Source organism: Geotrypetes seraphini, chromosome 17 (genome assembly GCF_902459505.1).
Source record: "Geotrypetes seraphini chromosome 17, aGeoSer1.1, whole genome shotgun sequence".
Lineage (NCBI taxonomy): Eukaryota > Metazoa > Chordata > Amphibia > Gymnophiona > Dermophiidae > Geotrypetes > Geotrypetes seraphini.
Window position 1 is genome coordinate 40,758,950 of NC_047100.1, and position 13,234 is coordinate 40,772,183.

A 13,234-nucleotide genomic window follows, 5' to 3' on the forward strand; every position below is an offset into this window, starting at 1 on the left:
CGTGTGTTACATCACAGAATCTGTCCTCATTATAAATTTTTTTTTTTTTTTTTAAACCTACTCTCTTCCTGTCCCAAACAGCTGAGTGGTAGGAGACTGCTTCTGGTCTTCCCCTGCCGGCTCTGAGCATGAGTCAGTTGCTTTCTGCAACGACTGATCAGATGGGATTATGGTGGTCCCCTGACAACTCATTTGCATGCAAAATTGTTTGAATGTCAAACGCTCTTTTCAAACCGGACTGTTTACCAGGCCCCACAGTGACCCACAGGATTATAATGGCTGCTTTCAAAACCACACTTCCTTTGCTACTTATCTTAATCTCATTTTCTCTCTGTGTGTTTTACTTATGATGGTACCAGCTGCTTTAACAGTTCTTTAAACTAGCTGATATTGTGCTACCTCGTTTTTTTATCGTTTCAGCATAAGATGTGCGTTTCTAATTTTCTTTTATTTTTGATGCTATGAGGAAATAGGAATGATTTCCTACTTCTTTACTCCGTAATACAAGGGCCACTACGGTGCAGAAATCTAGTAGCCTTAATGATCCTGCAGAACCCAGGATTCTTGATTTATTGCAATCCCCTGTTACTTCTCTAGCGTAGAAGATCAATATGAGACGAGGAGGCCACAGCGGTCTCTTCTCTAGATGTGGTCACAGCAAGCTTCTGTGCACCATCCCTCTAGATCAGTGTATCTCAAACTGTGTGCCACAGCACACTGGGGAGGAAGAGAGGCGCCAGCGCCTGCTGACTGCCTACAGGACATGACTCTCGTGGAAAGAGGCACGTCCTGTAGGCAATCAGTGGGCACTAGCACCTCTTCTCTCCAGCCCATTTCCCTGCTAGCACCCCCCCACTGGCGTCTCAGGGCCCTTCTGTAGGGCCTTCGTGCATGCACGGCCATCGGAGTGATGAAGTCACACGTAATGTTATCACGGCGACCTCTGCGCACTCCTTGAGCCATGGCCACTAGCTTTAGTGTGCCCTGGCTCAAGAAAGTTTGCAGGACACTGCTGTAGATCATAGGTTCCCAACCTTTTTTGGATCAGAACCCACTTTTTCAGTGAATGATTCAACAGCGCCCCCCTTGGGTAAACTATGTTGTACATACTTCCCTTCAGCATCTGCTTCCCTCTCTCTCCCCTCTTCACTTCCCTTCAGCGTCTGTTACCCTTCTCCCCTTTCCCTCTACTTCTCTTCAGCGCCACTCAACCTTTTCCCCTCATTGGGTCACCTTCCTCCCTTCCCCTCACCTTCGCGGGTGCTCTTCATAGTTTTCTCTTTCTGAGGTGTCCAGACGCGGCAACACTCTCACCAAGTCCCGCACAACTGCCCTAAAGCTTCTCCTTTGACACACTTCCTGTTTCCGCCTGTTTGCACCAATTGCTCAAGGGAGCAGTGGCTGGTCCTCAACGCCCCCTCAATATGACTTGGACACAAAATGCCACCCTTAGACTTCTCAGTGCCCCCGTGGGGAACCACTGCTCTAGATAATTTGTATGGTTGTTCCAAAGAAAGAAGTACAGATTCCAGGGCCACCACAAAGCTAAATTCCTCCAAAATCCAGTTTTTGAAGGCTCCTTCCTATTCTTCACTTGTGGGGGTTTTGTCCTGAGCACAGTCATCGTTTCCCTGATTAACCTGAAGGACAAAGGATCAGGAGTTCATAAGAGCAGTGAGGGTAAGGGAGCCAAGTCAATGCCAGCACCTGGAACGCCATTCGCCCTAAACCTCAATCCCCTAAACTACCTATGTTCCTGGGAATGCTGCACAGCTTAAATCACATGCAGAAAAGTTTCACCTTCTTCCACATGGTTTAAAATACTCTGGAAGCAGTTCACAACCCAATAGGACTTGCATATGCTTTCAGACTACAGTAAAGCAAAGGTGGGGTGTGCTCCCACACTGAACTGTTGTGTATACAAAACATGCATTAATAACTTACAGATTCTCCACTCCTCTTGACCGCTTCACAATGGAGGGAGGATGTCCCAAAGGTCTGTGGGCTGCTTAGATTACACAGTATGATCATCAGAAATTCCGATGAAGCTATTTTTCCTGTTGTTGCACGAAGATGGATTCCACAATTACCTAGCAATATGGGTGCAAATCTTGCTCATCCACTGCTTTCTATGTCAGTGTCTCTCAAACTGTGTGCCAGGGCACAGTGGTGTGCCCCAAAGAGATTCCGGTTGCGCCACGAGAAATTCCAGAATTTAACTTTATTTTTTAAAATTCCCTTCATTAAGTATACACTAAAATAGATGACATGTTCATCACATTTGCAAGAACCTGTCAATGTTATGAGTGTCTGCGTGCGTAAGGATACAACCGCCCAGACAAGCATCATTCTTTTAAAATGATTGGTCCTTGAAAGCTAACGTCAAGTCATTTTATTTTTATTTCTTATGCAATAGTTATCCTAACTTGAGGAACAAAGCAATCAAGGCTTTGTTACCGTTTGGATCTTCTTATCTTTGCAAACTTGGATTTTCAGCTCTGACAGAAATTAAATTGAGAAAAAGAGAATGACTGCAGATGGTGGATGATGAAATACGAGCTAGCTTGTTGACTATCGAGCCATGTTTTGAGTTAATTTGCACTCAAAAACAAGCACATCCATCACATTGATTAGCAATTCTATTCTATCTACTTCAGTTTCATCTTTGTTACAATTACCCATACATAGCTTAAATAACTTTCATTAAATAACTCTCAGATTTAATTTTTTGTTAGTTTTGCAGTTTTATAATTTCAATTTTAATGTGTCATGAAAAACATACGCTCTGTTTAGTGTGCCAGAGCTAAAAAAGTTTGAGACACTGTTCTATGTATAGCTAAACCATGCAATAGTCCCACAACTACAGCTGACAATTTGTCTGAGTTTAGAAAGCATCATTATAATATGCCACTATCTGTATACCTGGAAACCTCTGGAATTTTACCACTTCAGGTCACCGGGAATATTCCTAGATTCTCTCAGGGTATGTGGTCACATTTATTAGGATTCAAACAAAAGCAAACAGAACGTGAGAGATTATTTTGGAAAGAGATGGCAAATAGAATTGAGAACATCATTATACCTCTCTATAGATCCGTAGTGCAGCCCCACTTTGAGTACTGTTCTGGTCCCCATCTCAAAAAGGATATAGCATAACTAGAAAAGGTTCAGAGAACGATGACAAAATGATGACCTCATTATACAACATTATACTACTCTTCTCCCTCTGTATTGGCAGTTTCAGCATTCGCGATTTCGATTATTCACGGTTTTTCGCTTTCTGGCTCCACCTCCCCCCCCCCCCCCCAATTGCATCAGCTTGCATAGAGAAATCGCCGATTCCAAGCGTTTACAGAGAAAATCGCTGATTCCCAGCACTTTCTTCACCGTGTTTTGCCTCTCCTTCAGGAACAGGCCAGGTCTCCCACCATGTTATTCACGGTTTCACCATATTCACGATGGCTTTTAATAGAAAACAGCGAATAACATATGAAAAAGTTATTTGCGGTTTTTCTGTATTTGCGGATCTATTAATCCCCTATCAGAGCGAATATGGAGGGAGAAATGTACATTTGCATAGCAGAGTCGACAACGGAAAAGGCCACAATTAGCCATTTTAGGCATCGATAGCTGAAATACTTGACACCAAACCGGTTAAACTGGTTTAAAATTGATCATTCAACGCACGGTGAGGGTTGAGCATATGGGCCCCAGTGCTGCTAATCTCAAAGATATTTTAATGCTCTTTGAGTCCTAGATGATTAACAGATACAATGTTTGAAAGAAAGTTCTACAATCTAGAGCAGTGGTCTCAAACTCAAATCTTTTGCAGGGCCACATTTTGGATTTGTAGGTACTTGGAGGGCCTCAGAAAAAATAGTTAGTGTCTTATTAAAGAAATTACAATTTTGCATGAGGTAAAACTCTTTATAGTTTATAAATCTTTCTTTTTTGGCCAAGTCTTAATAATAATATTGTCATTTATAGCTAAAGAGACATATGATCAAGAAACTGTTTTATTTTACTTTTGTGATTATGATAAACATACCTAGGGCCTCAAAATAGCACCTGGCGGGCCGCAAGTTTGAGACCACTGATCTAGAGAGTATCCACCTATTCTCCCAAGAACAAATAGGATGCTTTGTAAACAGATTTGCCTCTGCCAAAGTAATTGCTGCTGCTGTTAATGTGTCCCATTTACTTTTTTGACAAAAGACTCCAGTAAATTATTCAGAACACTTCTATTGGAGTGGTCTGAGTGGAGAGTGCAGCGTGTGTGGGTGGCATTTGCCTCTGGGCGCCTACTGCACACCAGCCCAAGGCCTTGGGCATAGGAGTCAACTTTTCTAAATGACTGGGGGTGCTACACTCAATGGAAATGATCCCTCCCTGAACCTAGTCAAAGAGTTTTCTCAATATTAGTGGTGCACAAGATGGGATAAACAGATCATAAGATAAAAGACTGGAACCGTTTTGTTCAGTTCACTTGTTTCTTGAGTTAGTAAAAGAACATCAATATTAAACAAACATCTTGAATGTATTTAACAAACTTCAATAAAAAATATTGTCAATTTAGGAAATCATGTATGACATACTACTGAAGTTCTTACATAGAAGAACACACGTCGGGATGCTATGGAGCAAAACAAAAAGGGGGGAGACCCGTTCTTGAAAAAGCCTTTGGGCGAAACTGGTTGAACCTTAAGGTTCTTCCCCAGGTTAAAAAGAAGAATAAAGAAATAGCAAAAGCTAAGTACAAAAGTTTTAAAGTTGTATAAGAAAAGTTTATCGATTTGCACTAAACATAGAATATAGAGCACAAGCACTTAAAAAAAAACTAAGGTCTGATGATGAATAAAAGCCAGAAAGAGAAACAAGCCTTCAAATAATTTGGCTGGTGGTTGGCTGGAACTGAAGACTATAAGAGATACTTAGAAATGTATTATCTGAAAAAAAGATCACTTAGAAATTAGGCACTTTGAAGTTTGTTATATGCCGTTGTGGATTGATGGTGTATACTACTTAAGTTCTACACAAAACTCTGCCGGGCAATCAGATCGCAGGAGGACAGTGAGGAACTCCAGAGCGATTTGTGTCGGTTAGAAAAATGGGCGGAGAAATGGCAGATGAGGTTCAATGTGGAGAAATGCAAGGTAATGCATTTAGGCAGTAAAAATAAGGAATACGAGTACAGAATGTCAGGTGCAACTCTGGGAAAAAGTGAACAAGAAAGGGATCTGGGTGTACTGATAGACAGGACCCTGAAGCCGTCGGCACAATGCACGGCAGCGGCAAATAAGGCAAATAGAATGTTGGGCATGATAAAGAAAGGAATCTCGAGTAGATCAGAGAAAGTTATAATGCCGCTTTATAGGGCAATGGTCAGACCCCACTTGGAATACTGCGTCCAACATTGGTCTCCCTACCTAAAGAAGGATATAAAACTGCTGGAGAGGGTGCAGAGACGAGCAACTAAACTAGTGAAGGGTATGGAGAAACTGGAATATGAGGATCGACTTAAAACACTGGGATTGTTCTCCCTTGAGAAAAGGAGACTGCGTGGGGATATGATCGAGACCTTCAAAATACTGAAAGGAATCGACAAAATAGAGCAGAGAAGATTATTTACATTGTCCAATTTGACACGGACTAGAGGACATGTAATGAAGCTATGGGGGGACAGGTTCAGGACTAATGTCAGGAAGTTCTGCTTCACACAGAGAGTGGTTGGCATCTGGAATACTCTCCCAGGGGAGATTATTGCGGAATCGACAGTCCTAGGCTTCAAAAGCAAACTAGATGCATATCTCCTTGAGAGAGGCATATAAAGATATGGTTGGCTATAAAATAAGCCAGGTGTATACCTAGCAGGGCCTCCGCGTGTGCGGATCGCCGGACTTGATGGACCGAAGGTCTGATCCGGAGATGGCGCTTCTTATGTTCTATGTTCTTACATACAAAATATAAAACAGATAAAAAATATTGACCAGATAACTATTATTATATACTACAATTGACTGACTGTAATGAGATGTGAACAACATTTTGAATGGGACACATAATTATTACCTCTTAATATGTGCCTTTAAAAATTATAAAAAGTTAATTAATTTACTTTAAGATACTTAGGGGGTCTTTTACTAAGGCCTACGCTAAATGCTTACGCGCCATTATATTCTAGCATTTAGTGCTAAATCGTCTTAACGCGCCTTAGTAAAAGACCCCTTTAGCTAATATATACCTTTGAAATTAAAAATTTATTTTAGAAAACAAAGCCATACATAACACAGGGCATTGGAAATTCTTTAATATTCAAGATCTTTGCTTAATATTGACGTTCTTTTTTAAGTTCATTTATGTCACTTATTATTAAACTCCCGAGCACTTTAGATCGCCTTTGCTGTTTTTCACGCTTTCTACCTTGAGAAGGTCGCAGTCTCCTGTTTCATTGTGGAGTCGGGTACTCTTAGCATTTTACAGTCTGTGGTGCTTGGGACAATGGAGGGTTGGGTGACTTGCCCAAGGTCACGAAGAGCAGCGCTGGGATTGAACCCACAATCTCAGGGTGCTGAGACCGCAGCTCTAACCGCTAAGCCACTCCTAAATGCCATTGATTACATTACATTACATTACATTACATTAGGGATTTCTATTCCGCCATTACCTTGCGGTTCAAGGCGGATTACAAAAGGTTAATTAAAAAAGTAGGGTTACAATGATTAGCTAGAGAGGTAAGTTGTAGATCTTATAAACATTTAACGTGTTGTTGTGGGTGAGGTGGTTTGTAAAAGAATTAATAGGTGGTCACAGTGGAGGTTTTTTTGTTATTATTAGTGCGGTAATGGGTAGATCTAATGTCAGTTTTAGAGTTACTAAGAGGTCGTGATGTTATTGCTGCTTCAGGAATTTCTTGAAAAGTATGGTTTTTTTTTCTTTTCTGAACGTCCTATAGTCTGGGGTGGTCATCAGAAGGTTGGAGATCTGGTTGTGGGGGGTAAGAAGCACTGGGGTAAGGTCCTTAAGTAAGAGTAATTCTATCATTAGACCACTTGGGTAAGTTGATTCGGGCAGCAACTATTTGGAAGGGGAGACAGAGGCAGCTCGTTGAGAGGAAGTAAGCACGGTGTCAGGTCAAAAGCGCGCCGGGACAAAGGCACGCCCAGACAATTGAGTGCAGTGCGGAGGCGTGCACCGCTCAAAATTACTGTTTTTAGGGCTCCGACGGGGGGTTTTGTTGGGGAACCCCCCCCCACTTTACTTAACAGACATTGCGCCGGCGTTATGGGGGGTTTGGGGGGTTCCAACCCCCCACATTTTACTGAAAACTTAACTTTTTCCCTGTTTTTAGGGAAAAAGTTAAGTTTACAGTAAAATGTGGAGGGTTACAACCCCCCAAACCCCCCATAACGCCGGCATGATGTCTATTAAGTAAAGTGGGGGGGGTTCCCCAACAAAACCCCCTGTCGGAGCCCTAAAAACAGTAATTTTGAGCGGCGTGCGCTTCCGCGCTGCGCTCAATTGTCTGGGCGCACCTTTGTCTTTCGCGCCGTTGTCTATGAACCAGTAAGCACAGTACACACTGCATGTACTTAAAGCAGTTCTGCCAAATGAAAACAAACAGAAAAAAAATTTTATGTTTAGTCACTTGCTAATAATAGGGTACAGACTTTGGAAATAGAGCTAAATTCTATATATTGCACCTAAAAAATTGACACAAAGATAAACGCCTAAGTACTATTCTATACATAGCACTTAAGTGAGGCATGGTTTATAGAATAGCGCTTAAGCCCAGGAACCGCGCCTAACTTTAGGAATGGTCATTTACACCAACGGAAATCTGGCACAAATCCTGATGCCTACGGTTAAGCGCAAATGCTCTTTATTCTATAATTATGCACATAAATGTGAGGAACATCCCCGATCCATCCATGACCCTCCTATTTCCGCAACCCCCTTTTGGGCGCCGCACACACATAAATTTAAATTAAATCCAATTAATGCTGATAGTTGCTTGTTAAAAAGCCAATCATCAGTGCTAACTGGCTCTTTTTTCAATTAAGTTCCATGCGCAAATTGGGCGTGAGCCCAAATCTGCACGCACAATTCAAAGTACCATATATAGAATTTGGGGAATAATGCACACTAGATAGAAAGAGGGTGTACTATTTCAGAAAAAGGGCAAACTTTCCCAAGAGTGGAACTATGAATTATTGCACAAGCTAGTGCAAACGTATCCTCTTTCCAAAGACGGTGCACTACTACTGGCCACTCAGAATGAATAAAATGAAAATTCCCATAAATGACACAGGAAATGACATTCAGCAACCATTTTCCAGCATCCTGTCCCTAGCAATTAAGTGCTTCATATCCTGCTGCCAAGGAAACTATTTCCACAATAAGAGTCAAGTGTTCACCCCACGTGTCCCTTGCACTTAATATTATATTCCCTATCTCCACCTACCCTACACCCTGTGCCCCAGATATCTTTCAGTTCCAACACCCTCCCCTACTCCTCCCCCCCTCAACACACACAATAATAATTCTGAGAGGGATCCAACAGATCCCTACTGCCCATGGGGATGGGGCACCCTTTCATCGCTCAGGCAGCAGACTGCCTGGATCGCACCCCTTACCCTAGGCCAGGGGTAGGCAATTCCGGTCCTCGAGAGCCAGAGCCAGGTCAGGTTTTCAGGATATCCACCATAAATATGCATGAGATAGATTTGCATCTCAAGGAGACAGTGCATGCAAATCCATCTCATACAGATTCTTTGTGGATATCCTGAAAACCTGACCTGGCTCCGGCTCTCGAGGACCGGAATTGCCTACCCCTGCTCTAGGCTTTCTAAAACACTCCGAAGGTGCAAGTTTATAAATCAGAACTGGCTCCAGTTGATTCTGCTGGATTGAAGATTGAAAGGTCTGCAGAGAATTAGAGGAAGTTATCGAAGCTGGGATCAAGAGTGTTATCTATTGATTATGGATAATAGTGACTCGGATGTATAATACACCTCTCCTCTAAACTGAATCCCAATGCACCTTACAATGTGAGGCACTGCATACAAGCTTCAAAGGGCTCCACGCTGAAGAAAGCGTGCAGTTTTATTCTTAACTGATTATTTACTTAACTGAAGGCACAGAGAAGTAATGTTGTAGGGTCATGAAATAGTTAACTGTTGTTTAAAATATTGCTCTGGCCTACATAGCTGAAGAAAGTGTACAATCTATTGACTTCATCTGCCTGAAATGTATGTCCCTACCTTACCACATTGTAAGCTGAATAGATAAGAGTTTGAGCCAAGATGTGTCCTGCCCTTCTGTACATGTACCATTTAGACCTGTAAGATTTAGATAAGCAGAGAAATGAGCTAGTTTCCTATAGGACTATAAGTTGTATCCCTGAACCTATCATAAGTGCTGGCTTAGGACCAATAATAATTGTAGAAAAGTTATAGAAGTAACAAATGAAAATTGTAGTTTTTGCATATATTAGTTTGCAAAAAAGGGCATAAAAGTCCGTGTATTTCCTGTTTCTGACACTCTAGTATGCAGGCTATTAACTGCACTAGAGTCTGGTATACCGTAATAAACCTCTTGTACTTTCTTCACGCCTTTCAATGTGACCTACCCAAGGTGCGATCTTGTACACTAGGTCTCCAGACTCATAGCTCAATGCTTTGTTCTCTCTCTCCATAATACTTTTTGTGCATTAAAGAGACAGGACTTGATAAGGGGAAACCCAGCAACGAGAAGCAGTATAATGACCTTGGATCTGAGCTGATAGTGTAGTTGCAACAAAAAACTGAACTGAAAACAGTCAGTCATTTGTCTAATGGGGAAAAAAAAAAGTATAACTACCAGCTATGTTCCCTCTGAGCGGAGCGGATGAACAATTGCTCATACTTTCTAGGAACGTCGCTCACAAAAATAGTTGCAAATCTGGTTTTAAGAACTTGTTACTCACAGCAAAAAATTTTTTAGAATCCGTCACTCACATGAAAAAATATTTGCACGCACCCGGCGAAGTTTCCAAGTTTATTTAAAATGTGATAAAATTGCTTTTTCATAATTTCAAAGCGATGTACAATGATAAAAAAGGGGGGAGGGAAGACAGACAATTATTTAAATTCTTTGGAAAGTTTGGTTCAGTGTGGAGTTAATATTAATGAGAGGGATTCAGCTTTGTTTTTTCAGATTTCTTATCAGGAGCCGTAGCGAGTTATGGGTCCTTTTACTAAACTGTGGTATGCACTCATGCATGCTTACCATAGATTAAGAATACTTACTATGGGACTCGCTCTGGTGACCCACAGTAAACGGGCACTTCTGCGTGTGAATAGCATGCGGAAAATCATTTTTCTTTTTCAGCAAGGGGACGTGTCTGGGGCGGAGAATGCGTATGACAGTGCTAATCAGTTAGCAAGTGGGACATTACTGCACACTAATTGATTAGGGTTAGCGTAGGGGCCCTTACCACTTACGAAATAGAAGGCGGTAGAGGCTCAGGCGCTAATTTTTTTAATGGTCGTCCATGAATGGCGACATTAGCACATGGCCATTCATTCGGAAAAATGGGGGAAATCAGCTCTTTTCTGGCTGCAGAAAAGACCCGGGTGAGGGGCGCACTAAGGCCGCTTTTTACCGCTTAGCAAAAGGACCCCTATGTGCGGGCAGCGCAGCTACACAGGGTGCAAAGAAGATGGCAGCTCCAAAATGGTTATATAGCAAAAATATCAAAGAAATTCAAGAAAAGGATGCCCAAAATAAATCACAAAAAAAACTGCACCCTCCAAACATACAGGACAAAAAATGTTTTGGAAGAATGTTTAGCTTGGATGATTGGTAGCTTTTTTTCCATGGAGCAGTTTCTCCTGCTTTCTTAACCCCAGGACTACACTTGAATACCAATACTCAGATAAGTGACCTCTATTTTGAAAATAAGAAGAAAATTTGAAAATTATAAGAAAAATTAAGAATAGACGTTCACATGTAATTTGGGAGTTTTTTGACCAAGGATGTGTCTGCTAGGATTAAATTCTGTTTAAAACTAGCCTGTCTATGTGGGAAGCCTATAGAGCCCCTATTAGACACTGAGGTCTTTTCTCCCTTTTTTTGGAAAGAAAGGTGATTTTTTTGTCCTGTATGTTTGGAGGGTGCAGTTTTTTGGGGCTCCAAAATGGTGCCATGTCTGATACCTTCCCCGCTTGGCTGCGCCACAATGGGTGGGATGGCAACTTTAAGGGGGGCGTGTCGCACGAGGCACACGTCCTTGCTTGGGACAGTCCCGTCTCCGAGAAATACATTTTTCTTATACTGTAAGAATCATAATGCAAAACCAAATAGCCCTATTCAAGAATCTGAGCGAGAGAGACAATACACAAAACCTTCTCTTCCCGTATCATCTGTCACTGGCCCCTTTCTCAGGTGACTCGGTGTGCCCTTGAACGGACTTCTCGCCCTTTGATGCCATCTCCACTGATCAGTATTGTAAAGACGGTATTAAACAGGCCACGGAAGGGCATTTCAGTAATTCTATGAGCGCTGCAAAATCCCAATTTTAGAGGGGGAAAAAAGACCAACAGCAGTACCCAATACCAGAGATATTCTGTCCCAGTTCTAATCTGAGGAAGAGGGTGTTTCCTTCTCAAAGCTAATCAAGAAATGTCTTAAGTGACTTCAAATAAGGGATCAGCTTATATATTTGCTATGTATTTATTAGCCCCTAGGTTTGAGCATTCCACATGCAACCCCACCACTGTATTAGCACCATCACGAAATCCACACTGCCTTAAGTATACAAATGCTAGCATCACGCCAGGCTGCAAATCGGAAAACTATTCGTTCAAGTCAATGTTTGCATTTTGTAGTGCTTGCACCTGGCAGTTCAGTGGGGAGGGGGGGGGGAGTCAAATAAGTTCATGATTTATTTTACCTTTATAAGAGAGTCGGAGCCTAGGTACATTCCCTTTGGAAGAGGTGCAAATCCCGATGAGATTCCAAAGAAGCCACCAGGGTCCCAAGGTCAGGGACCTGGAAACAGTCATGTTTACCGGCCGGTCTTGGGTGCGATAGCAGTGCCTTGACTTTGCCAAGCGTTTCGAGTTGTTCTTTCCCTGTTATGGGATGCTGCGGCTCCCCTTCCCCTCCCAAGGACACACAGCTGGGAAGATCCTGCCTTGGTTGCAAGCTGACAGATGGAGCGCTCTCCCCAGCACATGCAGCTGACTGGGAGGTTCTCCTTTGCCTCTGCTGAATGAATGCTCAGTGGTTTTATAGATTCAGAGCTCCACCCAGTTCCTTCAAAGGAGTAGGAGAGGTGGATGGTGGGGGGGGGGGGGGAAGGAAGGCGACACTTGCCTGTAGGGCTTGCCCAGAAACTGTCCTTAGTGCTGGCGCTCAGCTGCCCACTACAGGCTCTTGGAGAGAGAGAAAAAAAGGCAGCAAAATGATTTTCTGATTCCCCCCCCTGTGGTTTCCTTGACTTGTGCCTACACTTGGCTTTCAGCTGCTTATAACGTTTCATAATATGTGCCAAAAGTACAGCTATGTCTTTTCCTTGCTCTGTAACCTGTAATTTTGAATCTGATGTTTCCAACATGAGCTGGAGCCTCTCCATGTATCTGCTGGATAAAGAGCTCCCTGTAGCTTAAAGAGCAGAAGGCACGGGCAGGGCAAAAAAAGGTGTGAAAATCCACACAGGTCAATTTGGTTGTAGGGCATTGACATAGTAGAGCTTTTTGCTCAAGGAATTAATTTCCTGGAATGTCAGCAAGGGGCAAAAATCCACAAAGACTTTCTACAAACAGAACGTAGCCTAGTGGTTAGTGCAGTGGCCTGAGGAGCTGGGTTCAACTCCCACTGCAGCTCCTTGTGACTCTGTGCAAGTCACTTAACCCTCCAGGTACAAAATAAGTTGTTGTTAGGTGCCATTGACTTGTGCTTGAGTCCTAGTGACTTGATGAATTGCTTTCAAGGTTTTTTGAAGAAAAGATCTTATCAAGTGATTTGTGACGGTAACTATTCTCATTCATGGAGCAACCCATCTGGTGTGCCCCAAGATTCTCCACTATCGCCTACCGTATTCAACATCTACATTTCCCCTTTAGGACATTTATTACAGAGTTTAAATGTAAAATTTTATTTATACACAGATGACATTTCTATTTTAATCCCTCTAAATAATTTTGCCACTGAAATTTTAAACCAGATATCTTCTATTATGACTCGGAACAGT

The 13,234-nt window shown here is 42.3% G+C and overlaps 1 protein-coding gene across 1 annotated transcript in view; it reads right to left on the reverse strand.

Moving 5' to 3' along the window:
- The window catches only part of SEMA3G (semaphorin 3G), a 194,815-nt gene extending 182,582 nt beyond the window's left edge, over nucleotides 1-12,233 (reverse strand). The window contains exon 1 of the mRNA XM_033926687.1: nucleotides 11,933-12,233. Coding sequence (XP_033782578.1) covers nucleotides 11,933-12,044 — 112 coding nt within the window. The 5' untranslated portion in view covers nucleotides 12,045-12,233. The remainder of the gene's footprint in view (nucleotides 1-11,932) is intronic.
- Nucleotides 12,234-13,234: the final 1,001 nt, after the last annotated feature.